This window comes from Leopardus geoffroyi, chromosome B3 (assembly GCF_018350155.1).
Source record: "Leopardus geoffroyi isolate Oge1 chromosome B3, O.geoffroyi_Oge1_pat1.0, whole genome shotgun sequence".
Taxonomy (NCBI): domain Eukaryota; kingdom Metazoa; phylum Chordata; class Mammalia; order Carnivora; family Felidae; genus Leopardus; species Leopardus geoffroyi.
In genome coordinates, this window is record NC_059337.1 from 41446884 (window position 1) to 41473384 (window position 26501).

Genomic DNA, 26501 nt, shown 5'->3' on the forward strand with positions numbered 1-26501 from the left:
GCTAGTAGAGTTTTTAGAAATATTTTGATTTTAATGATAAAATAAATGTTTACTTTAATAGAATAGAGCCCTAAGAAACGTCAGGATTTTCTGTGCTAAGTATATTATCTGTGTTGGAATTCCTTTGTGTCTCAGTTCAGTGAAGAACTCTAAAATAATATTTATTTTGCTTTTCTCAAGCTACGTTTAGAAGCACTTCACCAGATCCTCGTTCTTTTGTCTGGGATGGAGGAAAAAGGAAGCATCTCTCTGACAGGAAGCAGATCAAACTTGGGCTTCCAGTCATCCACACTGCTCACGTCTGTGAGGCTGCAGTTTCTAGCAGGGTGTTTTGGTTTAGGCACTGTGGGACATGCAGGAGCCAAAGGAGAGAGTGGCCGATTGCATCACTATCAGGTAGGTGACAGATCTGGCGTATGAGGATGCACCTTGCAGTATATTCAGATTCTGGCCATTTTTTTTTTAAACATCAGTTTAATAATGCTAAGGTTTCTGGTGTTTAACATTGAGATTTAAAAATATAAAGACTTTTAAATGACTCTTAAAGCTATCTAAGTCGTTTAGTTTCCTGAGTAATAGTAGTATAGTGGAGATTAGGTGAACTATGGTACTGTTGTTTTTTTAGATCCTCTGCTGGCTCGGTTGTCATAACCCTTAGCCAAATTGGATAGAGATAGATCTAATTTGGGATAGGGATTGGTGTTTGGGAGGATGGGTTTCCAGAATTTACATTTATACTTTTATCATTTTACCCAGTTTCTCTGATGACTTGAAAAAAAATTTTTTGAGTGTTATCTTTATGTCTTCCATATTTAGAGAAGAAAAATTGCTTTGTGGGAAAGGAGAAAGAATATATAGAATCAGGAATTGTCAAGCATTTAAATATAAATTTATTATAAAGCTTTTATATATTGAACCATACTGAATAATTAAAAACTGCCATAGGGCTCTAGCATAGAGTAGGATAAAATGCTATTACTTTTATTTGGGTAGGAGGTGTCATTGTTACTAATAGAAAAAGTAAATCTTTATTCAGGATGGGATCAGAGCAGCTAAAAGAAATATTCAGATTGAAATCCAGGTGGCTGTGCATAAGATTTATCAACAGTTGTCTGCTACCCTAGAGAGAGCTCTACAGGCAAATAAGCATCACATTGGTGAGTAACTGCCTCCACAAATATAAGATGCAGGTTACATTTTATGCTAGATACTTAATGTTCTATATGTTGTTTTAACATTAATAGGTCAATTTACATGTAAAAGAATACATATTTGAAAATGTAGTGGTGTTCCACATTACTATTTATATTTTTGAATATGCTTTGTTTTAGTGTGTTGTTTACTTCAAAGAAAATTCTCAATTGTCTTTCTTTCTTTTTTTTCTAGAAGCCCAGCAACGTCTCCTTTTGGTTACAGTTTTTGCTCTGAGCGTTCACTATCAACCAGTGGATGTTTCTTTGGCAATTTCCACTGGTCTGCTAAACGTATTGTCGCAGTTATGTGGTACAGACACCATGCTGGGACAGCCTCTGCAGTTACTGCCAAAGACGGGTGTTTCTCAGCTTAGTACAGCTTTAAAAGTGGCTAGTACAAGATTGCTCCAAATTCTAGCTATCACTACAGGGTGAGCATTATAGATGTCTTGATGGAACTGTATGGCACCTGGTCTTTTCTCATTTGAGTAATTTCCACTTCCCCCTAATGTCCTTTATGTGTTTAAGTACACTTACCCTACTATGTTATTACCCTTTTTTTTCCCTGTTACTTCATGTAGGACTTACGCTGATAAACTGAGCCCCAAAGTAGTGCAGTCCTTGTTGGATCTACTGTGTAGTCAGTTGAAGAATTTGTTGTCCCAAGCTGGTGTACTACTTATGGCCTCTTTTGGAGAAGGGGAAGGAGAAGAGGGTGAAGAAGAAGAAAGAAAAGTTGACTCCAGTGGAGAAACTGAGAAGAGAGATTTCAGAGGTAGCATAAACCCTTTTTTTGTCATTATTTACAAGCATTTATTGAGTCCTCATGTGAATATTAGAATGTAGACTTCTTTCTGTTGTGAGGCGTGAAAGAATTTTTTAAGAAAGAATTTTCATTTACTCATTTATAAACTCTTTTGCTCTCCAAATAAGTGTGATTTCCATGAGCTCCTGACTGAACCTCTTCTCTTTAAAGTCTGTTAACCCTGATATAGCAACCATACTGTTCCCTAAGTTCAGCTTCTCCTTGGCTGTCCTGGTTCTAGAATCTAGAGGTTCTAGGTGACTGATTCCCCCAGGTTCTGTTTTCTTAGCATTTGATCCTGACAACCCATCTTTAACCATAGTCTTGACTTAAGTGTTCCCTCAGGAACACAGGTTTTCATATATGGAAACTAGGTTAAAATTAAAGGAGCTGAACTTCTTGCTAGGCTGTTATGTTTCCTGGTCACTAAAAAAAAATTCTTATTATACTTAGTTGTCAGTTACTTGGTTGCTATACTATGACCATCTGCTCATAGCTTTAAAAAACTATAAAACTATAGTGAACATTGTATTTTTGTTATAATTTAAACCCTGAACAGTAGAAGTACTTCCTATATCTGCTACATAATTAAGGAATAAAGGTTTAAGATTGGCCATTTCTTAAAGAGATTTTTATGAAACTACCATGTCTTATTACTGTAATAAACTCTGGGAGACCTTAAATCCTCTCTGGACCAAGATGGCTGGCTGGCTGGCTAGTTAGCTAGCCAGCCAGATGAATGAATGGATGGAGAGAGAGCAAGTTACTTAACCTTTCTGTGCCCCCAATTCCCTCATATGTAAATAAGGATAATAGAACCAACCTCCTTAAAGTGTTTGAAGACTAATTAAATACATGTAAAGCACTTAGAGCAGTGTCTGGCACATACTGAGAGCTATGAATGTGGATGTTAATATTAATACTGGAATACTGTACTAAATAATATTAAAATTAAATAAAGTAATATTTAAATAATACTGTGTGGATAGGTGGGTGGATAGAGGAAATACTTGTGGATACAAAAATGATAAAACATGGTCTCTACCCTTAGAGACCTTCTAAGGTAACCAGAGAGGCAGACATGTCAACAAATAATTACACTGTAATACAAGAAGCTCAGAAGAAATAGCTAAATCTCTTAAGTCAGAATCTAGGAGGATATATGAGTCTAATTAAGGACTAGCTTTTGGTTTGAGGGGCTACCCCTGTGTCACATTCCTTCTTCCTGTTTATATAAAGAGTGTGGTACTTCTACAAAGACCATGCCAGACTCACAAGGCATGGTAAAATAAACAAGCTTTTAATGCCTCCTCCTGTTTTTCTGAGATCCAGTGAGGGATACAGGGTGATTAAGGTAATAGTTTCTCACCACTGTGTGCTGAGTACTGCACATATGGACAGCAGGGAAGACCTAATAGAGTTACTTCTCAACTTATAGGCCCCTAGGAAAACCAGGCCCTTCCATATCTAGTAAAGAAAGAAGCACTTCTTCCGTAAGTGCATCTCAGCAGGTGTAAGAGCAGATGGGATTCACATCCATTCCCCTCAGGTCATCCTAGAGAGAAGGCTGTTGCACCATCTCTATTCATGGGGATGGCTGGGAGTGAGACTGATGCAAGTCAACGGTGGCCAGCTATTAAAAACCCCACAGACACTCTAAAATACTTAACTGAAATGAAGGTGTACCTTTGATTTCAAACTGGTATTGGTACTGAAACACATACCATCTCCAAGTTGTATTAACCATCTTTCTATTTAAGGTCTCCAAACTTAATTAATTTAACTAATTAACTAATTTAGTATCATGTTACAGAGATACTTGCTGGGAGTGAGGATGGGGAGTAGGATAGAGCCCTCATAACAGATTTTCCCAAGGATCTCTACCAAGAGAGAAGGCTTCATAGAAGAGGTAGCTCTTGAACTGGATTTTGAAGAATGTGTAGGAACAGGGTTGGAGTAGTATGTGGGTATCCAGCTCAGGCTAATAACTTTATATTCTTCAAACTGATATTATAAAAATATTTGCTTATTAGCATTTAAGTAAAGAAGAGGTAGAGGACCATGTAGAGGAATTGTAGCAGAGGAGTACAATTGTCTCTCATTGTCACCAGCATTCTAATTCTGTCATAGACATGCACACGCATCTCAGCAGAACAGATGTCCTCTAGTTATGACAAGATGTCTGTGAAAGTAGATTACTGGCCATTTAAGTGTGGTGCCCTTGGTGCGGGGGTCTCCTTCTAAGTGACTCGTCTTTGTATTCCTTTTAATTTGACATGCCAGGATCTCCCTGAAAGGAATGCTGTGTATAATACTTGCCTCCAAATCATTATGATTTTGTATGTTTTAGTGCCCTGTAGAGATTGATATTCTGGGCAACTGCCTCACTGGCATACTTCTTCCACTTGGCTCTGAGTAGGATTTGCCAGGCTGAGAGGGTATGAAAGGTGATGGATGATGATAGAACGTGGTGTGTAATAGGAAGAGCAGATAGTCCTCTGGCCTAAAAATGCACACGTTGGAGGGAAACTATGAGAGGGGCGACAGGAGAGAAGCCGGTACTGATACTGGTGGAAAAACCGAGAAGATTGCTTAGAGCAAGTTTATATAAGAGATATACATGGAGTTGGTGCTCAGGCAAACCAGACACAGCCTTAGAAATGTGTTTCTTTGTAGAATCTGAAAACACAAAGTCTTCTTTAGGGATGTGATTCTTAATTTGATGGGGCTGGGGGAGGTCACAGACGTTTTGAAAATGTGAATCAAGTTGTGAACTCTTTTACTAGTCAAATGTACACACAATTTTCATACAACTCTAGGGGGTTCACAGACCATTTCTCTCAGATTCTACCTCATAGAACTCTAGACTTGGATAGAGAACTGTTGCATTTTAAAATAGCAGTAAAAAAAAAAAATGCACAAAACCAAGTACACATACTTTGTTCTAGCAACCTCACTATTATTGTACACAGATGTAAAAAATGTTTTTAAGTTCGGCTTTGTTTTCTGACCTTTCCCCATGGTGTTCTTTAAGTTTTAAAAATTCAGCAGCCAGCTGAGAACTTAGATTTTGAATTAGGTTTGGGCTAACTACAATCTAAATGCAAGTTACTTGGTATGACTTTTTCCTGTTGATTTTTGGTTGTAATGTAAACTTTTCTCTTTACTCTTCAGCTGCTCTTAGGAAACAACATGCAGCAGAACTGCATCTGGGGGATTTTTTAGTTTTTCTTCGCAGAGTTGTATCTTCAAAAGCAATTCAATCAAAAATGGCTTCCCCAAAATGGACAGAGGTGCTTCTAAACATAGCATCTCAGAAGTGTTCTTCAGGTATACGACTTTTGCCTTATTTTAGAGTGTTTTTATACATTACGTGTATTTTATTCAGATAACACCACACTTTAACAACATTGAATATTTGACCTTGATTTCAAGACTTTTGTTTTCTGAGTACTTACTCGGTCAAAAGAAAAGTCCAATTTCAGGAGTAAAAATTGATAGGAATTAATAGAGAGTAGCACCAGGCTAGATTATGGATTTAATCTAAAGAGAACTTGGCTCTATTTGTTTGGATTACCATAATAAAAATAAGCAGAGAACATCCTGTTTAATAATTGGCGCAGATTTTGATGTCACTTGTTGGATTATCAAAACGCAGGTCTGATTGTCCATTCTCTATAATCAAAACATGATTTCTGTTGTCTTGATTGTAACTTCTGATTGTATGCTGTCTATGTGAGCTCTATGTAATAAGCTTAACTCCAGGTTCTTAGTCTAAAAGTGTGGTCAGCCTTCATAGATTACTGTCAGTCCTTTCTTAGTCTTTTTTTTTTTTTTTAAGTTTATTCATTTATTTTGAGAGAGAGAGCACAAGCGGAGGAGGGGCAGAGAACTGAGAAAGAGAGAGAGAGAGAGAGAGAGAGGCATGTGGAGCTCAAATTCATGAACCATGAGATCATGACCCGAGCCCAAGTCGGACACTTAAATGACTGAGCCACCTAGGTGCCCCACCCTCCAGTTTTTTTTTTTAATTGTGGTAAAATATATATAAAATTTGCAGTGGTGTAAAATATAAAATGTACAGCTTTTAATTATTTAAGTGTATAATTCAGTGACATTCACTATATTCACAATGTTACTCAACCATTACTACTCTCCATTCTGGAACTTTTTTATCATCCCTAGTCTTTCTTAAATAGGCTAAAACAAATTTAATTTTCCATGGTACGTGTTGTTTTATATGTATACGTTCTCAATATACTTTGCTAGTTTTTCTTAACTCGTATAACTTATAACAGGCTTTTTTCTCATTTAATAAGGTGAAGCTTATATAATATTAAAGTCTTGGAGCATAAAGAAAAAACCAGATATTCATTTATTTTTAACTGGTTTTGTTGTAGTAGTAGGTATAAAAAAGAGCATCATTATTCTGACTCTGCTTTTGCTTACTTCAGAAAAGTACAAACTGCTTACTCCCCATTAATCCGAACAGTCTCTGTGAGGCAGTCAAGGCATGGATGGAGAAGCAATGAAAGGATATGAAAACCTGAGCTTTAGAGATTAACAGACCTGTTTAACATTCTCCTTCTGCCTCTGCTGAGCTATGGTCACATTACTTAACTTCTCTCAGCCTCACTTTCCTCATCAGTAAAACAGGGATGTGATGTAGGATTTATAAAGATCAATAGAGTTAATGTGTGTGAAATGCATAGCATAGTACCTGGCACAGGTAGTTATTATAGTGCTGTTCCCTTTTATATACAGAAAAACTGAGACGTAAACATGAATATTCATGTACATTAGTGGGTCTGGGCTGAGTCCAGAATTCTTGTGATAATAGGTTGAAGTGTTGTCCATTCCACCCATAAATGCTTAGGAGCCTCAAATATGTTTATTCAAGAAGTTCATTTACACTTTTAAAAAAAATTTCTTAATGTTTATTTTTGAGAGAGAAAGTGAGAGTGGGGGAAGGACAGAGAGAAAGGGAGACAGAATCCAAAGCAGGCTCCAGGCTCTGAGCTGTCAGCACAGAGCCTGATGCAGGGCTCCAACTCAAAAAGGTCACAACCTGAGCCAAAGTCAGACGCTTAACCGACTGAGCCCCTAGGTGCCCCATTTACAGTTTTTAAAAAATGTTTGTTTATTTTTGAGAAAGAGAGAGAGAGGGAGGGAGGGAGAGAGGGAGAGACCTAACACAAGTAGGGGAGGGGCAGAGAATGAGGGAGACACAAAATCCGAAGCAGGTTCGAGGCTCCAAGCTGGAGTACAGAGCCCTACATGGGGTTCGAACTCACGGACCATGAGATCATGACCTGAGTCAAAGTCAGACACTTAACCAACTAAGTCACCCAGGCGCCCCTCATTTACACTTTGAATTTAAGTCACACTGATAATAAGAAAATGTCTTTTCCCTCCCCAGGTATTCCTCTCGTTGGTAACCTAAGAACAAGGCTCCTTGCACTTCATGTCCTTGAGGCTGTGCTACCAGCTTGTGAATCTGGCGTAGAAGATGATCAAATGGCTCAGGTTTCTATTTCTAAAGCTATTAGAAGATACTTTTCACATCTGTAACATTATTTTTCCAAAATCTAAATTATAGTCTCTTCAGTTGTAAATGTATCATTTACTTGATAGCTAGACTTATCCTTCTGAAATTGCTTTATTATTTAATTTCCAAGCAAGGAGAAAGAGAAATTAAGTTATGGGTGTGAGGAGTAGGGAGATAGTGAATACTTAAAAGGTCAGAAGGAAAGGAAGATCTGTGGAATTTCTTCCTAGGTTTGGGCCTTTAGAGAGAGAAGTGTGTGAGGTTGTGTGTCTTCATCAGAGGTCCATGTAACGAAGAAACATGAGGGTAGTGGGACCCACTTTCTAGTGGATTAACGATCTTTCTAGAAACAAGATATTTAAATTACAGCCAACCACTGAAAGTAGTTGTTGACTTTGGTATGATGAAATTTTACATGTGACTTAGTATTACTTACATGATTTATCTTTTCTAATATTACTTAAAATCACCTTTACAAATTTCATCATTCTTTTTCCTTCAATAAATAGGTTGTTGAACGCCTCTTTTCCCTTCTGTCGGACTGTATGTGGGAGACACCCATTGCTCAGGCCAAACATGCTATTCAGATAAAGGAAAAAGAACAAGAAATAAAGTTACAGGTAAGCGATTCTTCCAGAAAGGTATTTTTAGACCACACAAGTAAATACCCTGTCTCCTGTCTCTGGATCCCTTCTTCTCTGAGGGACTTGGTTCTACCAGTTACTCCATATTCTCTCTGCACTTTCTTCTTCTCCACTGGTTCTTTCTTCTCAGCTTATAAACATCTCTAATTCCCACCCTCCCAAACTCCTTTTTACCAAGAAGCCGCCCGTGTTCCTGTCTTTTCTTTCATTGCTAAGCTTCTCAAAAAAGTAATTTTATACATGTTGGGGCCACTCCTTAGTTCTCATTTTCTCTTCAACTCAATTGTTGATCTTCCATCAGAGCACCGAAATTAAATGACAAAGGTAAGTGCCAATTGCTAAATATAGGATACACTTTTTTGTCCACATCTTACTCCATCTCTGGAAACTCTAGCCTTCTATTGTTTTCAAAACTACCTTATTCTACATCTCTAGTCCTCTGCCCATCCTTGGTTCCCTCTAGAGGCATCTCTTCTCTGGTGCCACGTTCTCCTAGCCTCCATCCCACACACTGCTGGCCCTCAGAGTTCCAGTCTTAGCTTTTCCAACAGCCTCAGTATATCCGGGACCATTTTCACCTGTATGCAGTGCCTTCCAAGCTTAAATGCTAGCCCAGGTGTCTCCCCATCAAATCTTTATACTTTTCTCCCTGTCCCATTTTCTAATTGATGGCACCATCATTCACATAGCATTTCAAACCTGAATTCTTGGGAATTCTGGATTTTCCTGATGTCTCCCCATCCACATAGTCATTGGGCCCCATTGATTTTACTTCCTATATAGCTCTTAAATCCATTCATTTAGCTACCTTAATCTTTCTCTTGGTTTTTTGAGTCCACACTTTTTCTGGTTTTCCTTCTATCTCAGTACAGTGACCTCTTCTCATTCTTTTATATTGGTTCTTCCCTCTTCTGTTTAAGTGTTAGATTATCCTAGGCCTCCCAAGACCCCTTCTTTTTCTCACCATCATCCCCATTCCCTTTCCTTCACCCAACAAAACCTTATTCAGACACATATGCTGTTGCTTCCCAAATTTTTAATTCCAGTTCTAACATTTTCCCTGAATTCTGGGCTACCATATCCATCTTCTACTTGCCTTACCACTTGAATGATAGTCTAGTAGGCATCTCATACTTCATAGCATTTTTAGTTCTATCAGATCCTGTTCCTTCCTCAGCTTTCCTATCTTCCTAGTTAGTGACTTGACTAAAAAAACCTAGGTGTTATCCGCTTTCTGTCACCACTACCCTCCCGCCCCCCATTTTCTCCCTCCATACAATCTCCAAGTCCTATTGTTTCCTTTGTAAAATATAACTTGAACTTGCCCACCTCTTCATTTCTCTGCCATCACCCTGTTCCAAGCCACTATCATCTCTGACTTGGACTATGCAGTAGTCTCCTAAATGGCCTTTTTGTTTTCATTTTTAATTCCCTATAGTCCTTTCTCTGCATGGGATTTAGAATGATCTTTTAAATTGTAAGTCATAGCATGTTGGTACTGTGCTTAAAACCTTCCATTGGTTTCTCATCATTCTTGGGATAAAATCTAGAACTATTTGTTCTCTCCCCTTTGCTTACTACACTGAGAACAACTTGCCTTCTTCCTGTTTCTTGAACACACTAAGTTTGTTCCTTCGTTTATGCTTTGCATGGCTATTCTTTCTACCTAGAGTACTTCCCCCATAGGTTTTTCAGATGTCAAGTTCTTCTTACTATTCAGGTCTCAATTATCACTTCAGAGAGTCCTTTCCTTATCCTCAATCTAGAGTTAGTTGTCACATACTCTGTTACATGATTTGCTTTAATTTTGACATAGCACTTATTACCTGATATTTTTTATGTATCTTCTGTCTCTACCTTCTAAAATGTAAGTTCTAATATATATATAAAATATAATATATTATAGTTAATAAATATGATATCATATTTTTTAATTGATATATAATATGTAACATATATAATATAAGTTCTGTGAGAGCAGAGATCTTATCTCTATCTATCTAATATACTGCTGAATATATAGGACCTGGTATAGTAGTAGATACTTAATACTCATTGAATGAATTAATAAGTTCAAGTTCTCAGTATTTTTTACTTGAACTCTTGTGATAATATTCTGATTGATCTCTCTGCCTTCATCCTATATACACCTCGTAGAACAATGTTTCTAAAACACAGATCTGATTAGAGATTCTCTATATAAATTTGTGTAGGCACTCCCTGTTATCTGTTAGGTTCAAACTTAAAATGGCATTCAAGACATTCCATGATGTTCTCTTTTCTCTTTCTAGCCTCCTTTTTTGCTGTCTCATCCTCTAGACATTCCACACTGCTTACAATTACCATAGATCACTGAACTCTTTTGTACCTCCATGCCTTGGCACATGGTTTATATACTGCCTAAATGTCTTCCTCTTCTTTGACCATCTGCTGAATGCCTCATCATTTAGGACTCACCTCAGAAGTCCTCCTCTTTTGAATGCTTTCCTTCTCTTTCCCAAGCATGTTTAGACACTTAAACCTTTTTGTTTCTGCAATACTTGCATGTAACTCTTGTTATTCTCCACAGTACTGGTGGTACTTATTTCTTTGACCCTAATTGGACCGTAAGCTTTATGCACGGACCCCGCTGTATTTATCATTGAGTTTCCTTGCTTACATTGTACCTGGTACATAGTAGATACTTAATAAATATTTGTGAAATCAAACCAAAGAGTCTTAGAATATATATTAACTGAGATCTGAATTATTCCAAAATACTGACCCAGCTTCCTTTTTGGTAGAAGCAGGGAGAGTTAGAGGAAGAAGATGAGAATCTTCCTATACAAGAAGTATCCTTTGATCCAGAGAAAGCTCAGTGTTGTCTAGTGGAGAATGGACAGATTTTAACTCATGGCAGTGGAGGAAAAGGATATGGATTGGCATCAACTGGAGTAACTTCTGGATGCTATCAGTGGAAGGTATGTAGAATTCCAAGTAGTTGTTAGCATTTTGTGTTTTAGTCCTTACCAAAAAATGTTCTTACCAAAAATGTGTATCAAAAACTTTTTAAAAATCATATGTAGGGACGCCTGGCTGGCTCAGTCAGTAGAGCATGCAACTCCTGATATCAGGGTTGTGAGTTCAAGCCCTATGTTGGGCATGGAGCCTACTTAAAAAAAAAAAGAATCATATGTAAATGTTTTATCATTATGTAAGATGTTAACATAAATGGAAACTGAATGAAGGTATACAGGAACTCTATTATTTTTGTAACTTCTATAATGTCTTCTAAAGTTACCTGAAATTTTTTTTTTAAATGAACAGTTAAAAAATTATGATAATCCCTCTCATGAGGGATCACAGAGATCATACTCAGCCATGAAAATACAATAATGATGTGATGTTTCTGCCTGGGAAAGCCCATTAGAGATTCCATGCCCAAGATTTTCATTGGGTGCTGGTCACCCTCTGACACACACTAAAATTTTAGATTCCCAGGAGGAAAGCAGGTGTTTATGTTAAACTATAACATTGTACAAAACAGTCTAGGCACAATGAGCTACCCTTCTTGTAAAGTTTTTATCACTGAAGGGAACTGGTTATCATTCTAGTTCCAGATGCCAGCCAAGGGCCAACATTGCAAGCAGGCCTTTCTATGGATGGCAGTCTCTGCTATATTAATTCCTTTTTGTCACAGTTGACTCCGTTGGCTCTTGGCCATAGTCTCTTTATAGTAAAATTATATAGTGTGTGTGTGTGTATATATATATATATGTATATGTATACATATATATATGTATATATGTATATGTGTATATATATATATATATATAGATATATATATATAGATATATATAGTATATACTATAAATAATATAGTATATTATTATCAGTAGGGCGCCAGGCAACAGGGTGAGACCAGCCTGTACTATTGACTTCAGTTATGCTTCCTTGGTGGTTTTAGACTTAGCTAGTTAAAAACAAATCTCATTAACCATAAATGTCTGTCATAGAAAGCCATGTGGATTTGTCTTTAAGTTTTTTATATTAACTCACTTAGGTATCAGTTCAGCACAGCACACCTCTGGCCAGTCCAGGGCTCAGGTAGTGTCATGATAGGGTGTATACACAAGAAATACAATTCTAGAAGGCATACATGCTATCCCTGGAAACAAAGAGTTTATAATTGTTAGGATACCCCTAATCAGGTTAAGCAGAACCTGTTAACAGGGCCCCAATGTGACATTCCACCAGAGGGCCCCCCACTCTCTATTCCCAGTGCAGTTTGAATAATCTAGAGTCAGTGGGACTCAGATACTGCCTAAAGGCAGTCATTTAAATGGTTTTGTTTTTCTCTGACTTCACTTTATCTGCCTGAAGAGCATGATGACATCTAGAGGTGTGCTGGAAATGTGCAGGTGCTGGGGCCAGCCACCCCCTGTTTCTTACAGCCTGTCATTTGTAACGGGAGGCTCAGCAGTCAGGTTGAATATGAAGTACTCACAGTAGCCTTCAAGACAATATGGATTTTTTTCCCCTCTAAAGAGAAGCAGTTCTCAAAAACAAAGATCATTAATGCCTTCCCCACTCCTCCACACTTCCCAAGGGTCTGGGTTTTTGTTTTTTTTCCCCCTTATTCTAAAATCAGTATGTCTCATTTAGTAATTATAACTTCAGATTTTTTCGATCATTTTTTTATCTTCATTTAGACCTTTTGTCCAGAAGGGTTGGGTGCAAGGACAAAAGAATTTTCACACAAAAACGTTTTCATACAACTTAACCAGAAGAGTTAGTTGGGAGATTGGTCAAGACAAAAGCCCAGTTAAAAAATTTTTTTATGTCAAAATAGAAAGTTTAAAAACCTCCTCTTTTATCCTAATCATTTATCTAGTTAGCAGCCTAGAAAGATAAATCTCTTTCTGCGAGAGCTTCTTTTAATAAAAGGCCTTACTAAAATAAGTGTATCAGAAGAAAGATGTGACATGTAGTCAAGCTATCAGTCTGTTGTTGCAAACTGCAACTAATCCAAAAACCTGAGCATAAGTCAACAGCAGTGGGATGTCCCCAAGAAGAGGTTGACAGTCCAGTTAATTAAGAGTGGATGGCAGGGTTATACTCCCTGTGGTATGCCTTCCTCCAACTTTCTATTTTGAGCAGGAATTGCAAGTTAGGAGTATAATCATTTTCTTTGTCAGAAATATGGAGCCAATTAGTTCAAATTTAGATGGTTCCATAAAAGATAAAGCCCTTACCCAGGGGTATCTGCAAGTGATCTGGACAGTCCAGCAGAATCGATGATATTTTCATAGTTTTTGGCCCCACAGAGGAGTCCTAAATCCACAACAGTCCCAGAATTTAGGTTTTGTTCATTGGGCCAGTTTCTGCTTTTAAGTTGAGCATAGCTCATGTTAGGTTGAAACAGCCCAAGGCAGATAATTTCAGGTTTTAGATTAGAGTCAGGTCCAGGTAATTAGGATCTATAAATTCAGGATTCTAAAAAGCTAAGCAACTTTTTTGGCAGCAATGAAGCATAGATGCTTGTAAGACCAAACTGCTGTGTTTTAAGTCAAAGTGACAAGTAATACTTTTGTAGGTGGTTTTGTTTGTTTGTTTGGTTTTTGTTTTTTTGCCTTGTCAGTCTTTAGAGTCCAAATTTCACCAGTCAAAATTTAGGTTGGAAAATCATTAGCCTCTAAGAGTCAGATATCAGATTTTACAAGAACTCAATGGCAAGTAAAACTGCTTTTTAAAACTCTGAAAGTGTATCTGTGTATCTCTCTCTGGAGATTACCACTCTTTTTATTTGGTCTCTCTTTTTCCAGAGGCAAAAATTATCAGTTATGGAAACTTATTTTTGTTTCCAGTACTCAAAAGAGTTTAAATTTACCCACTGGTGGTAGAAAACATGGAAGTTGGATCTCCCTAACAATTTTTCTTTTGCAGCTTTCACTGATCAGGATGATCCCTTAGGATTTATTAATTTTACATCAATTTTTATCATACATCCAGATGCAGTAGCCACAGAACACTTGCAAATGCTTTTTTTTAAAATTTACTTCTACCCTCAGATTTCAGGTTTACTCAAAGCCCTAGCAGTAAATTTAGGGTAATTCATTGGGTCAGGGCCACTGCTACAGCAGTGGAAGCATCTAGGCTAAAGAAAATATCTAGAGAGGTGTTTGTATTTTCATTTCTTTTTTCTTTTTTGTTTATTTAAAGCTTTGCTCCAGCTCTGGGAACTGATTGATCTTTTTTTCCTCTTGGAGGAAAAAGCAACACAAACTTCTAATATTTTTGATCTACCCAGAACTCTCCTTCAGGGAAATTTGAACTCTTCCCCCTCCTGCCCAGAGGAGAGGCAACTGCAAGTTAATTTTTATTATTTGGCCCATCCAAAGCCTTTTTATAAGGATGTTTGGGCCCCTTTCTCTTCCCGCCTACAAGAGAGCACACTACAAACTTTATCCTCTTTTTGACTCACTTGAGCTAACAAGGCCTAAAGCAGTCACTGGAGTCAGTGAACTAACTCTCCTATGGTTGGATCTATTACTTTTGAATTCCATAGGTAACTTTTATCTCTCTCAACAGATAGCAGTTTACCTGCTGTTTCATAACACCTGTAACTCTGTAGCCCACCAGGCACCAGAGCACCATCTTTTCCCACTTGTCTCTCTCTCTTTTCTCCAAATAATACTGTAACTATGTTTTAATGAGTTAGAATTGTTCTAGTCTAGTGAATTTTCATTTATTTTATAAAATGATGAAATTGTTTCATTTATATGTTATTTTCACTTGGGCTGAAAATGAACTTATCGTATTCCCATAAATGCATCAATGTTACTTGTGAGCATATTCCCCAGTATTGGTTTATACAGTTAATTATACATAAACAAGTTTTTTGGATATTAGTGAACATTACCATTTTCATTTTAGTTTTACATTGTGAAGGAAAACAGAGGTAATGAAGGCACGTGTGTTGGAGTTTCTCGCTGGCCAGTACATGACTTTAACCACCGTACTACCTCCGATATGTGGCTGTACCGGGCCTACAGTGGTAACCTCTATCACAATGGAGAACAGACTCTGACGTTGTCCAGTTTTACTCAAGGAGATTTCATTACCTGTGTGTTAGACATGGAAGCCAGAACCATTTCCTTTGGGAAAAATGGAGAGGTACTGAAACTCATTGACAAGCATTGCATGTTTTCTTTTTTATTTACACTCAACTCAGTTATTTAAGTGCTGATTACTCAATTAATACGTTATCCACCCTTTGCTTTTTCTCTAATACCTTTTGGTTCTTTTAGTATTTACCAGGACCACAGAAACAACAGAAAGATAGTAAATTCCCAGTAAGATTTTTGAAGCAGATGAACAAATCAGGATCATTAGTTATATGTGGAATTTTCTTGGTTAGCAGGGTTGAGATTTGATCTTATAAATTGTGTTCTGTCTCATAAGAGCTTTGAGTCTTAATGTAATTAGGTATTCCATATTTTTTTAAAAAATGTGTTTTCGTCTCCTCTGCCACACTATAGGAACCCAAATTGGCTTTTGAAGATGTGGATGCAGCAGAGTTATACCCGTGTGTAATGTTCTATAGTAGCAACCCAGGGGAGAAGGTAATGAAACTTCAAACATTTATACTTAAGTGTAAAGGATATTTGTCTTCTTTTAAATTAATATTTGTTAGGATCAGATAGAGTTTATAAATGGAATAAACTATTTCTACCATTAAAAGTACCTGTTCAGGTAATTTATCCTCCTAGAAAGTTAGATTACTTTTAGAAATTGCCTTTCCTCTTCATTAAGGCACTATTTGATATTCTGGCAATTTGAATGTAATGAGTCAACTTTCAATTATAGGAATCATAGGCGATAGTTTAGGAGTAATCTGGTTCATTGGCAGTTGTTCATTCGAGAAAGAGATCTAGAAGTAATCTTAAATGTAATCAGATACCCTTAGCTGAATAATGGCAGATCCAGTTGTGATATGGAACCTGAGTTTCATTCAGCTGAGGGGGTTCTTACACCTTATAGATGGTGTTAATTTGAACCCCAAACCTTCAGGAGGACAGTATTAAAGGGCTATACGCTCGCTAAAAACTTTTTTTTTCTTCATCTAAAAGCCAAGAAGAGACAAACGTCTTTGTGGTCTCCCTGTTGCTTTCTTTTCTACCACATCCTTTCACTTGAGGATGAAGTGTGGCCTAGCTCTCGTCTCCAGAATTTCTAGTTCTTTTGTAGTAGAAAGTTTTCACACTGTCATATATCTATAATGGAAGTGCTGAACTTGATCAGTCCTATGAAAGTTACCTTTTATTCTGTGCTTTTAAATGTGTTTTTAAAATTTTCAAGGTCATGTAATTTTAAGCTAGCATTTTATAAGTGAAGGGAGCTGCCTCCTGAGTAGGTAGTCGGCGAAACTGGGGATGAAGTTCAGAGACAGCCCAGTACCTGCAGTCATCCCTTTCCTTGATGATATTCTTGCAGCCCAAAATAGTCTCTGCTATCACCTGGTTAGAGTGATGGCCTATTGCTCCCCAACATCTATGAACCTTGAAGGAATTAATTCACCTGTACACTGTGTTGCAATCAATTTATTCTGTCCAGAAGCCTTTTCTGATAAGTTTCACAGTCTCTGATGAAAACAATATTAATGGTAGTTAACCTCTTTTTGAACATTTACTATGTATCTGGCACTGTAGTAATAAGCAGTTTAAGTACATCGTCTCAATCTTTAACCATAAGAGACAGTTACTATTATTAGTGCAATTTTTTTCAGATGAAAAAACTGAGGTTTAGTGAGATTAAATAATTTCCTAAGATTGTGCAGAATTAAGATCTGGATCCAAATCTTGCTCTTCTTTTAATTTAACCTCAGTGTCTTATTTGAAATGTGTGTAGGTTGGGAATATCCCAGTTATCTAGACTTAACAATTTTATCTTTGTAGCCATTGAACAGTGTAAGATGCTCTGAGGACTTGTCTTGAGGATAAGAATGACTAGATTCTCAAGGCTTTTTTTGTTGTTGTGGCGGGGGGCGGGGTAAGGAGTAAATTGAGCCAGTCACATACACCTTAGTCTATATCCACCTTTTGGGTGGCTGCAACAGCTCTAATACTCACAGGCTGCAGGAGGAAGTTTAAATAATGGGGCACCTTGTTTCAGAGGACCATACTGCTCCTAACTTTAGTAAATTTGTAATATTTGCTCACTCTTTACCAGCAGCCAGTGGTATAAATACGCATATATATTAGGAGACCAAACACTAGCTCAACATGGGATTACATGTACTAGAATGTATAGTGACTAATGGTTTATAAGAACTATTAATCACACATTTGCCGCCTTCTTTTTTTCTTATAGGTGAAAATTTGTGATATGCAAATGCGTGGGACACCACGAGACTTACTTCCAGGAGACCCTATTTGTAGTCCAGTAGCAGCAGTGCTGGCGGAGGCCACTATTCAGCTTATCCGTATCCTTCACCGAACAGACCGTTGGACTTACTGCATTAACAAAAAAATGATGGAAAGGCTGCATAAAATTAAGATATGTATTAAAGAGTCAGGTCAGAAGCTAAAGAAAAGCCGCTCGGTTCAAAGCCGAGAGGAAAATGAAATGAGAGAGGAGAAGGAAAGCAAAGAGGAAGAGAAAGGTAAACATAATAGACATGGCCTTGCTGACCTCTCAGAGCCGCAGCTGAGGACCCTTTGCATAGAGGTGTGGCCTGTGCTGGCAGTGATAGGAGGAGTTGATGCTGGTCTTAGAGTTGGAGGTCGGTGTGTTCACAAGCAAACTGGGCGCCATGCCACGCTGCTGGGAGTGGTCAAAGAGGGCAGCACGTCTGCTAAGGTCCAATGGGATGAAGCAGAAATTACCATCAGGTATGATCTGTTGAGTTACACTTTTAGCAAACGAGTATTTAATGGTGAAATGGGCCATTGCCTATGGACAGTGAGTAACTGTGTTTTAGGTGAGCCAGTTTTTAAAATAAGTTTTTTCATACAGTTGGGTATGAGTAATTTGATTTCATAAAGGAATATATCTCAAACCCATGTTCCTGGAATACTAGTAGTTAATAAAATATATGGTGTTTTGTTTTGTTTCTTTTGTGAAGAAATGGTAAGCTCACTAATTTAGGTTTAACTGGGATCCATCTTTATTTTTCATTTGGCTACTTGCTTTTTGATCATTTCCATTACATACCGGGATAGAAAAAAGCCAGCCAGCAGATTTGTCAGTTACATTTTGTGTAGGTGGGCTTTGAGTGTAGGCAGAAACATTTGAGTGACTAAAATTAAGTTTGGGATTAACTGTGATATAAGTACTCTTACTTTTTTTTTTTTTTAAGCACATACTTCTGCCCCTTCAGCGTGCAATATTTTGGATAGATATAGAAATTACATTTATTTAACACAAATGATATACTTAAACGCATTTAGACATGTTTGCAGTCAGATAGGATTTGTGAGAAAAAGAAACTTTGTACGTTTCAAAGGAAATACGTCATGTATCTTCTTTGAAAATGTGGATTTATTATAATATGTAACTGTTCATTATACTGCCTAAAGTGATTGCTTAATAGTGTTAATATGACATGGGACAATATCTAAAACAGCGGTTCATAAGATTTCTTTGGAGGCAGTGCTATTTTAGAATGTAACAATAGCTATAGATTCTCTCAGCTGAAAATAACACGTGTAACCTTTATACACAATTTTAGGAGTTAATGGACCCTACTTTACCCCATTCCACCAAGCTAAGAAACCAATGAAAATTTTACAGTGTTACATGAAAGTATTTACCTTTTCTTTTATTCTTTGCCTTGTTTCAGAAAGGATTTATGATTCCTTATTAAAATGCAAATGTAACATAGCAGAATAATCAAAACAAATAAGGAAATAAGACAAAGGGAAAATAAAGATTAAGGTTAAGCTAAAATTAAGATTTAGGTTAATATAACAAATTTATGCCACCAAACTTTAGATGCTTGCTAAAGCTGTTACATTTTTTGTGTACTTACATTTTTAAACTTCAGTAAATTTTTGCCAAATATCAGGAAGTGTGTGATCCTATTTTTGCTTAAACTACAAATTAGAGGCATTAATTGAAGACTACAAAGTTATGTTTTAAATGGAAATAAAGTCTTCTCTGAAATAGGTTATAGTCATTACCCACATAATAAGTAAAATTTATTATACAAACTTTCCACATAGCTTATATCAGGGATAGACAGACTACATCTGGCCCACCTCTTATGTTTGTAAATAATGTTACACAGCCACACACATTCATTTAGGTATTCAGTGACTGCTTTCATACTATGATGGCAGGGTTGAAAGCTATATTTACTATTTGGCTCTCTTACAGAAATTTTGCTAATTCCTGGCTTGCATTGTAGTAACAATATTCTGATTTGAAAGTACATGCACATCTCATTGCTTTTGCATTTAGCATCACATCTCCCCATTTTCTCATAATAGATTTATTTTTCTCTTTGTAATGATTTCTCTAGTTTGTGTAAATTATGCTTTGTACTGTGTACATGATACATCTTATTTGTTTACATTATTTTCTGTACCTTCCTCCCGTCTATCCCTCACTTGCTTCTTCCTGTGTCATTCTGATCTTTATTAAAGCTTCCCAACTTTTTGGTCGCCTAGTGATACTCCATTGTATAATCTGGAGCCCTGTGAACCATTGCCTTTTGATGTGGCGCGATTCCGAGGCCTGACGGCTTCTGTGTTGCTGGACCTCACATATCTGACTGGTATTCATGAAGACATGGGCAAACAGAGCACCAAGCGACATGAAAAGAAACACCGACATGAGTCTGAGGAGAAAGGAGATGTTGAGCAGAAAACCGAGAGTGAATCTGCTTTAGATACGCGAACAGGCTTAACATCCGATGATGTCAAAAATCAGGGTACCACAGCCTCCAAATCCGAAAACGAAATAGCTTCATTTTCTTTAGACCCAACACTGCCAAGTGTGGAATCCCAACATCAGATAACAGAAGGAAAAAGAAAAAATCACGAACACATATCCAAAAACCATGACATAGCCCAATCAGAAATCAGAGCAGTCCAACTGTCCTATCTCTACCTCGGTGCTATGAAATCACTTAGTGCTCTTCTTGGCTGTAGTAAATATGCTGAGCTGTTGCTGATACCAAAAGTTCTGGCTGAAAATGGCCATAACTCAGACTGTGCAAGCTCTCCAGTTGTTCATGAAGATGTGGAGATGCGAGCAGCCTTGCAGTTCCTGATGCGACACATGGTGAAGCGAGCCGTCATGCGGTCGCCCATAAAGAGAGCGTTGGGATTAGCTGATCTGGAACGAGCTCAAGCCATGATCTACAAATTAGTGGTCCATGGGCTCCTGGAAGACCAGTTTGGGGGCAAAATTAAGCAAGGTATGTTATCTGCTTTTTCTTTTCCTTATGTGTTGTTGAAATTATTCATGTCAGATGTGATATATTCCATAAGTTATTCATCAAAAATTTTTTTGGCCACAGCAGTTTTCACATTGTTTTTCCTTTGCAAGGTAAACAGGTTTTTTTGTTTGTTTCTTTTATATTAATAATTATCTGTTTACCTATAATTTTCTATTTAAAACGTATGCAAGCACAGAACTTAATAATTATTACTACATTTTGTAAAACTTAACTCATGCCACAAAAGATACTCAGTAATTTATTGATCTGATTCAAAACATACATAGTATATATACTGATATCTTCCCAGAGACATTTAAAGTATTACTTTTATAGATTCTGTATTGTAGGGAAAAAAAGCCCTTATTTTATCTTTATCTTCACCTTTTGGAATATGAATTCTGAGATAAAAATGAAGTTTATTCAGTAAATATTTACTGAGTCCCTGTTAAATGCCAGGTACTCTTCTTGGTTCTTGGAAAGTCAGCAGTGAACAGAGTCCCTTGCCTTCATGGAACTTCTTTTCCTTTTTTCTTTTTTCCCTTCCTCTTCCTCCTACCTTCCCTTTTTCCTCACTCCCTTTCTTCCTTTCATAGATTAAATGGTAGATAGGCAGAGGGAAGTACATGTTGCATATAAATAGTATTAAGATCATGATTATGTAGGTAAGTGGCCATTTAGCAACCCCAATAGAATTAGCTGTCTTTGTGGTAACTGCTATCTTGATATTCTCTTTATTTGTAAGCTCCCTCACCAGATAAGAAAAAAAATTATAAATACTTTGTAAGCTCTTAGACATTTTAATTAATTTTTTAGTTCTTGGGAGTAGTTTATTTTGTGAGACATTGTCCTTTTTAGAGCATGGGGTTTCTATCTAGATTTGTATTATATTTACACGTATTACTTGTATTTACATGTCTTCATCTTTGCCTATGTAAAGTCTAAAGATAGGCACATCAAAATCAAAGTGCTAAGAAAATACAGTTTTTTAAAAAATTTATTGTTTTTTTTACTTGAGAGCAAGAGAGAGCACATAGGGATAGAGAGAGAGAGAGAGAGAGAAACTCAGGCAGGCTCCATACTCAGTGCAGAGCCTGATGTGGGGCTCGATCCCACAACTCTGTGATTGTGACCTGAGCTGAAATCAAGAGTCAGACGCTCAACTGACTTTGCCACCCAGACGCCCAGGAAACACAGACGTTTTTTTAGTTAGTTAGTTAGTTAGTTTAGAGAGAGAGAGAGAGAGTCGGGGAGGGGCGGGGAGAGAGAATCCCAAGCAGGCTCTGTGCTGGCAGGATGGAGCCTGAATGCAGGGCTCAATTCCCTGAACTGTGAGATCCTGTCCTGAGCCGAAATCAAGAGTGGATACTTTGAGCCACTCAGGTGCAACCAGGAAATAGAATTTTAATGATTAGATAGATAACCTTTAGAGAACCGCTAGTCAAATCATAAAAACAAAAGTGGACTATTTTTGTTTTTATTTTTATTTTTTTTTAAGTATATTTTGAGAGAGCACGCACGTTCAAGCCGGGGAGGGGCAGAGAGAGAGAGAGAGAGAGAGAGAGAGAGAGAGAGAAAATCCCAAGCAAGCTCCGAGCAATGAGCGCAGAGCCCAATGCATGTCTTGATCTCAGGAATTGTGAGATCATGACTTGAGCAGAAATCAGGAGGTGGTTTCTTGACTGACTGAGCCACCCAGGTGACTTCTTTTTTGTTTTTAAGAGAACCTTCTTCTCTAAAAAAGAAAATTTATTACAAAAGTGTATTTATTAGTAGAGTCTGTAGTAAGGCTCTACAGTAGTGAATACAGGGTGTATATATGCAAGAACATTAAAAAAATGTGTCATAGGGGCGCCTGGGTGGCGCAGTTGGTTAAGCGTCCGACTTCAGCCAGGTCACGATCTCGCGGTCCGTGAGTTCGAGCCCCGCGTCGGGCTCTGGGCTGATGGCTCAGAGCCTGGAGCCTGTTTCTGATTCTGTGTCTCCCTCTTTCTCTGCCCCTCCCCCGTTCATGCTCTGTCTCTCTCTGTCCCAAAAATAAATAAACGTTGAAAAAAAAAAATTAAAAAAAAAATGTCATAGAAATTGGCACTTGGGAAATATATTTAGAAACTTTTCATATTGTAAGTTTTTCATTTATATGTCACTTGTGATAAAACAAATCCTTACTACTTTCTTAATATTTACCTTGGTTTATAGAGATTGATCAACAAGCTGAAGAAAGTGACCAAGCCCAGCAGGCACAAACACCAGTTACCACTAGCCCATCAGCCTCGAGCACAACTTCCTTTATGAGCAGCTCGCTGGAAGACACCACGACTGCCACCACTCCAGTCACTGACACAGAAACAGTACCTGCATCTGAATCCCCAGGAGTGATGCCACTTAGTCTTCTCAGGTAGGGAAGTTGACCTTTAACATCTGCTGTATTGATGCCTATGATTCTGAACACGTGATTGTTCTGTCAGTGAAGAATGTGCCCAACTAAAGGCATTCTAGAGCTAGGAGGAACCTAAGAGATCATAAAATCAAACCCATTTTGCTAAAGTTGCAAATGCCCCTCAGAAGTTAAATAACTTGCACAAGTCTCATAGCCAGTCGAGAGGTGGTCTGGATTTATCACCCATGCCCCTGACAGTCAGATAGTGTAGGAGTCTATCTCCTTATAATGATCTTTTCTTTTCTTTCAGCTAGGCTTTTGGATATTTTTTTCCTCAAAAAGTAAATGCTTGTATTGAATATTAGAGCCTCAAGATGGAGGCCACTTCCATGAAAATAATTTTCTCTAGTTATTTCCCTTTTAAGCATAATTTCTTAATTATACTTTCATTCTTACTGTAAGATCAAACAAGTCTACTTTTCAAATGAAAGAGCCTGTCTTACAATAGATAGTTCTTCAGCCAACCCTATTTTAGTAGGTTTGTAAATTCCAAATAATGTGTGAGTTTTCTTTTTGTTTCACTTTACCAGTTATATACACAAAATGAAAACTTCTAAGAGAAAATCATTAGGGAGGGACTATTTTGTGAGCTCCCTTAAGTAGGGCCTAAGTGAAATAAAGAGCAGTAGAATGGTTAGTCTCCCTTTTTCTTCTTTCTTCCCCCCTTCCCATAATTGACAGGTTATTATCATTCCCATTGTGTAGACTGACATCTTAGAGAGTAGGAGAGGGCCTATTACTGTAATGCTTTTCAATTTTTGGTGTCCACAGGAGCCACCTGGGAGGCTTTTTAAGGCTCTGGGACTGTAAAGTATCCCCCTGTCTCATTCAGTAGGTCTGGTGGGGCACAGTTTGCATTCTAATTAAGGTTCCCCAGTGATTTTTTTTTTTAAAGTTTGTTTTTGAGAGAGAGTGCGCATGTGTGCATAAGCCAGAGGGGAGCCAAGAGAGAAGGTTGTCACAGACGATCTGATCTGAGGGTGGGCTCTGCGCTGAAAGCAGAGAGCCTGATGCGGGGCTTGAACTCATGAACTGAGAGATTATGACCTGAGTCATAAGGGACCTGACCGGACCCTTAATGCAGTAGTCTTTAGCTCACACAACTGAGTTACTGCTCTGGTCTTGGGCAGGAGGAGTAATAATCCTAGCAGCTACCATTGCCCAGTCCTCACATATCCTAACTCTCTCACTTGATAACAGTTCCATGGGGGTGCTTCTGTTCAAGAAAGGAGGAAAAGAAGAATGATAGGATATTCTAATATGGTTTTTTTATCCTTGTTGCCTTCCAAGCTGTGCAGTGTAGACATGGCATTCACTGGTAGAATAATATTCCCTTGCTCTCACAGGCATTCATAGACCTTGTGACTCCTCCTTTCTTCTCAGTCTTTGCCTGCTGTTGGCTGGGACTATATTAGAGCTGCTGTTGTCTCTGCCTGACTAAGCATCATTTAACACTAGAAAGATCAGGGAACAACTGCTGCCTGTGTGAATATCATGTATCAGTTATTTGACTGGGTAGACAGTATTTTTTGATGCTTAAAAGGTTATTTTGTTGGATAAATCTAAAGAGTAGACAGTCAGTGAGGACCTTCCTGGATTTTATTCTTAAGCCAGTGTGTGCCTTCTCAGCCTGAGGGGGCTGCCTCTCTTGTACCTTTCCCCCTTTACATGGCTGGCATACCATTCATGTGCTGTTTTTCAGTTGTGTTAAGTGACTGGGCAGTTCTCTTTTCTTTCCATAACTTACCTATAGTCTATTACTTTGAATACCTGTGAATAATTTCATGGCTAGCTAGTAAATTTATATTTGAAGTAACTGTAATTTAGCTATCTTTAAAATCCCTTATTCTTTAATTACTGTATACCTATCAAAATAACCCTGTCATCTTCTTATAGTAGAAGGAAAGCTCCATGAAAGCAGGGATATTTTAAAAATCTATTTTATTAATTGCTGCCTTCCCCTCACCTGCTATGTTGCTAGCTTTTTGCCAAACAAATGGTAACATATTACTTTTATAGTAAATGTATCCTATGTGATAATGATTATTAAAATTGTTGGGAGTCTTTCTCCCCTCCTCCATTAAACCATAGCTAACTTAAAGTTTTCCAGGTTGAATATTCTTCTATAAGAAGACTGTGATGTATGTATTATTTTCTAATTGGATTTTTATGCTAACCATTATTGTTTTCTTAAAGGCAAATGTTCTCTAGTTACCCAACTACCACTGTACTTCCCACACGTCGTGCACAGACTCCTCCAATATCATCGTTACCAACCTCTCCTTCTGATGAAGTAGGAAGAAGGCAAAGCTTAACTTCTCCTGATTCCCAGTCAGCAAGGCCAGCTAACCGCACAGGTGCGTTGCTGTCATGCACTATGACACCCAAACCTCTTGGCATTCCTGATGTGTGGGACTTCATAACGTGGGCATTGTGTTTTTTCTCATTGAAGGTAAAACAGTGATTTTGATTAAGGGTGATCTGTCCTATCAAACTAAATTGTCTTCTCTATTTTGAAGCTGTAGATTCATTTATGGCTAGTTGGGAGAGAAAAGGTATGCTATACATCATTCATACTAGACCCTTCTTATTTTCTGTTATAGGCATTTTTAGTGTTATGAATTTCCCTTCACCATTGCTTTTGCTGTAACCTCCACATTGTGAAATGCTGTGTTTCCATTTTCATTCAGTTTAAAGTACTAATTTACCATGGATATCTTCTTTGACAATTTTGGTCATTTAGAAGTATGTTATTTTGTTTCCAGATCTTTAGGAATTTTCCAGATGTCTTTCTCTTACTAATTTCTAATTTCATTGTTATCAGAGAATGCATCTTGTATAATATGAATTTTTTTTAATTCATTGAGACTTATTTTATAGCCCAGAATATGGTTTGTTTTGGTAAATATTCCATGTGACTTGGAAAAAATGTGTATTATGCTATTGTTGAGTGGAGTGTTCTGTAAATGTTTGGTCAGTCAAGGTAGTTGATTGTTTTTTCAAGTCTTCTTTATCTCTACTGATAAAGAAGTATCAGTAAATATCAGTATTTGGTCTACTTACTGTATCAATTATTGATAGAGTAGTGTTGAAATCTCTGCCTAAAATTGTGGATTTGTTTATTTCTCCTTTCATTTATCAATTTTTGTTTCATGTCTTTTAAAACTCTCTTTGGGTCCATAAATATTTAAGATTCTTATGTTTTCGTAATGAATTGACCTCTTTGTCATTACCAAGTGACTCTCTTTACTCCTGGTAATATTCTTTGTCCTTAAATCTGCTTTATCTGATATAAATATGTTAGTGTTAGGATGGTATGTTGTCTCCCATCATTTTTGCCTTTTACTTTTTTGTGTCTTTATATTTAAAAGGGGCTTTGTAAAGGCAGCCTATCATTGGGTCTTGCTTTTTTCATGCAACCTGGTATTCTCTATCTTTTAATTGGTG

General features: G+C 37.4%; 1 protein-coding gene across 17 annotated transcripts in view; it reads left to right on the plus strand.

The window, feature by feature from the left end:
* Positions 1 to 26501, plus strand: part of HERC1 (HECT and RLD domain containing E3 ubiquitin protein ligase family member 1) — a 188239-nt gene that overhangs the window by 109444 nt on the left and 52294 nt on the right. For 9 of the 17 annotated variants that reach the window (XM_045447946.1, XM_045447956.1, XM_045447949.1 and 6 more), the window contains exons 27-40: positions 181 to 396; positions 1037 to 1157; positions 1387 to 1624; positions 1775 to 1968; positions 5173 to 5328; positions 7418 to 7524; positions 8056 to 8166; positions 10974 to 11150; positions 15106 to 15345; positions 15711 to 15794; positions 17542 to 18062; positions 19818 to 20593; positions 22814 to 23012; positions 25251 to 25411. In XM_045447946.1, coding sequence (XP_045303902.1) covers positions 181 to 396; positions 1037 to 1157; positions 1387 to 1624; positions 1775 to 1968; positions 5173 to 5328; positions 7418 to 7524; positions 8056 to 8166; positions 10974 to 11150; positions 15106 to 15345; positions 15711 to 15794; positions 17542 to 18062; positions 19818 to 20593; positions 22814 to 23012; positions 25251 to 25411 — 3301 coding nt within the window. The remainder of the gene's footprint in view (positions 1 to 180; positions 397 to 1036; positions 1158 to 1386; positions 1625 to 1774; positions 1969 to 5172; positions 5329 to 7417; positions 7525 to 8055; positions 8167 to 10973; positions 11151 to 15105; positions 15346 to 15710; positions 15795 to 17541; positions 18063 to 19817; positions 20594 to 22813; positions 23013 to 25250; positions 25412 to 26501) is intronic. The other 8 variants (XM_045447951.1, XM_045447957.1, XM_045447958.1 and 5 more) reach the window with 3 other exon arrangements.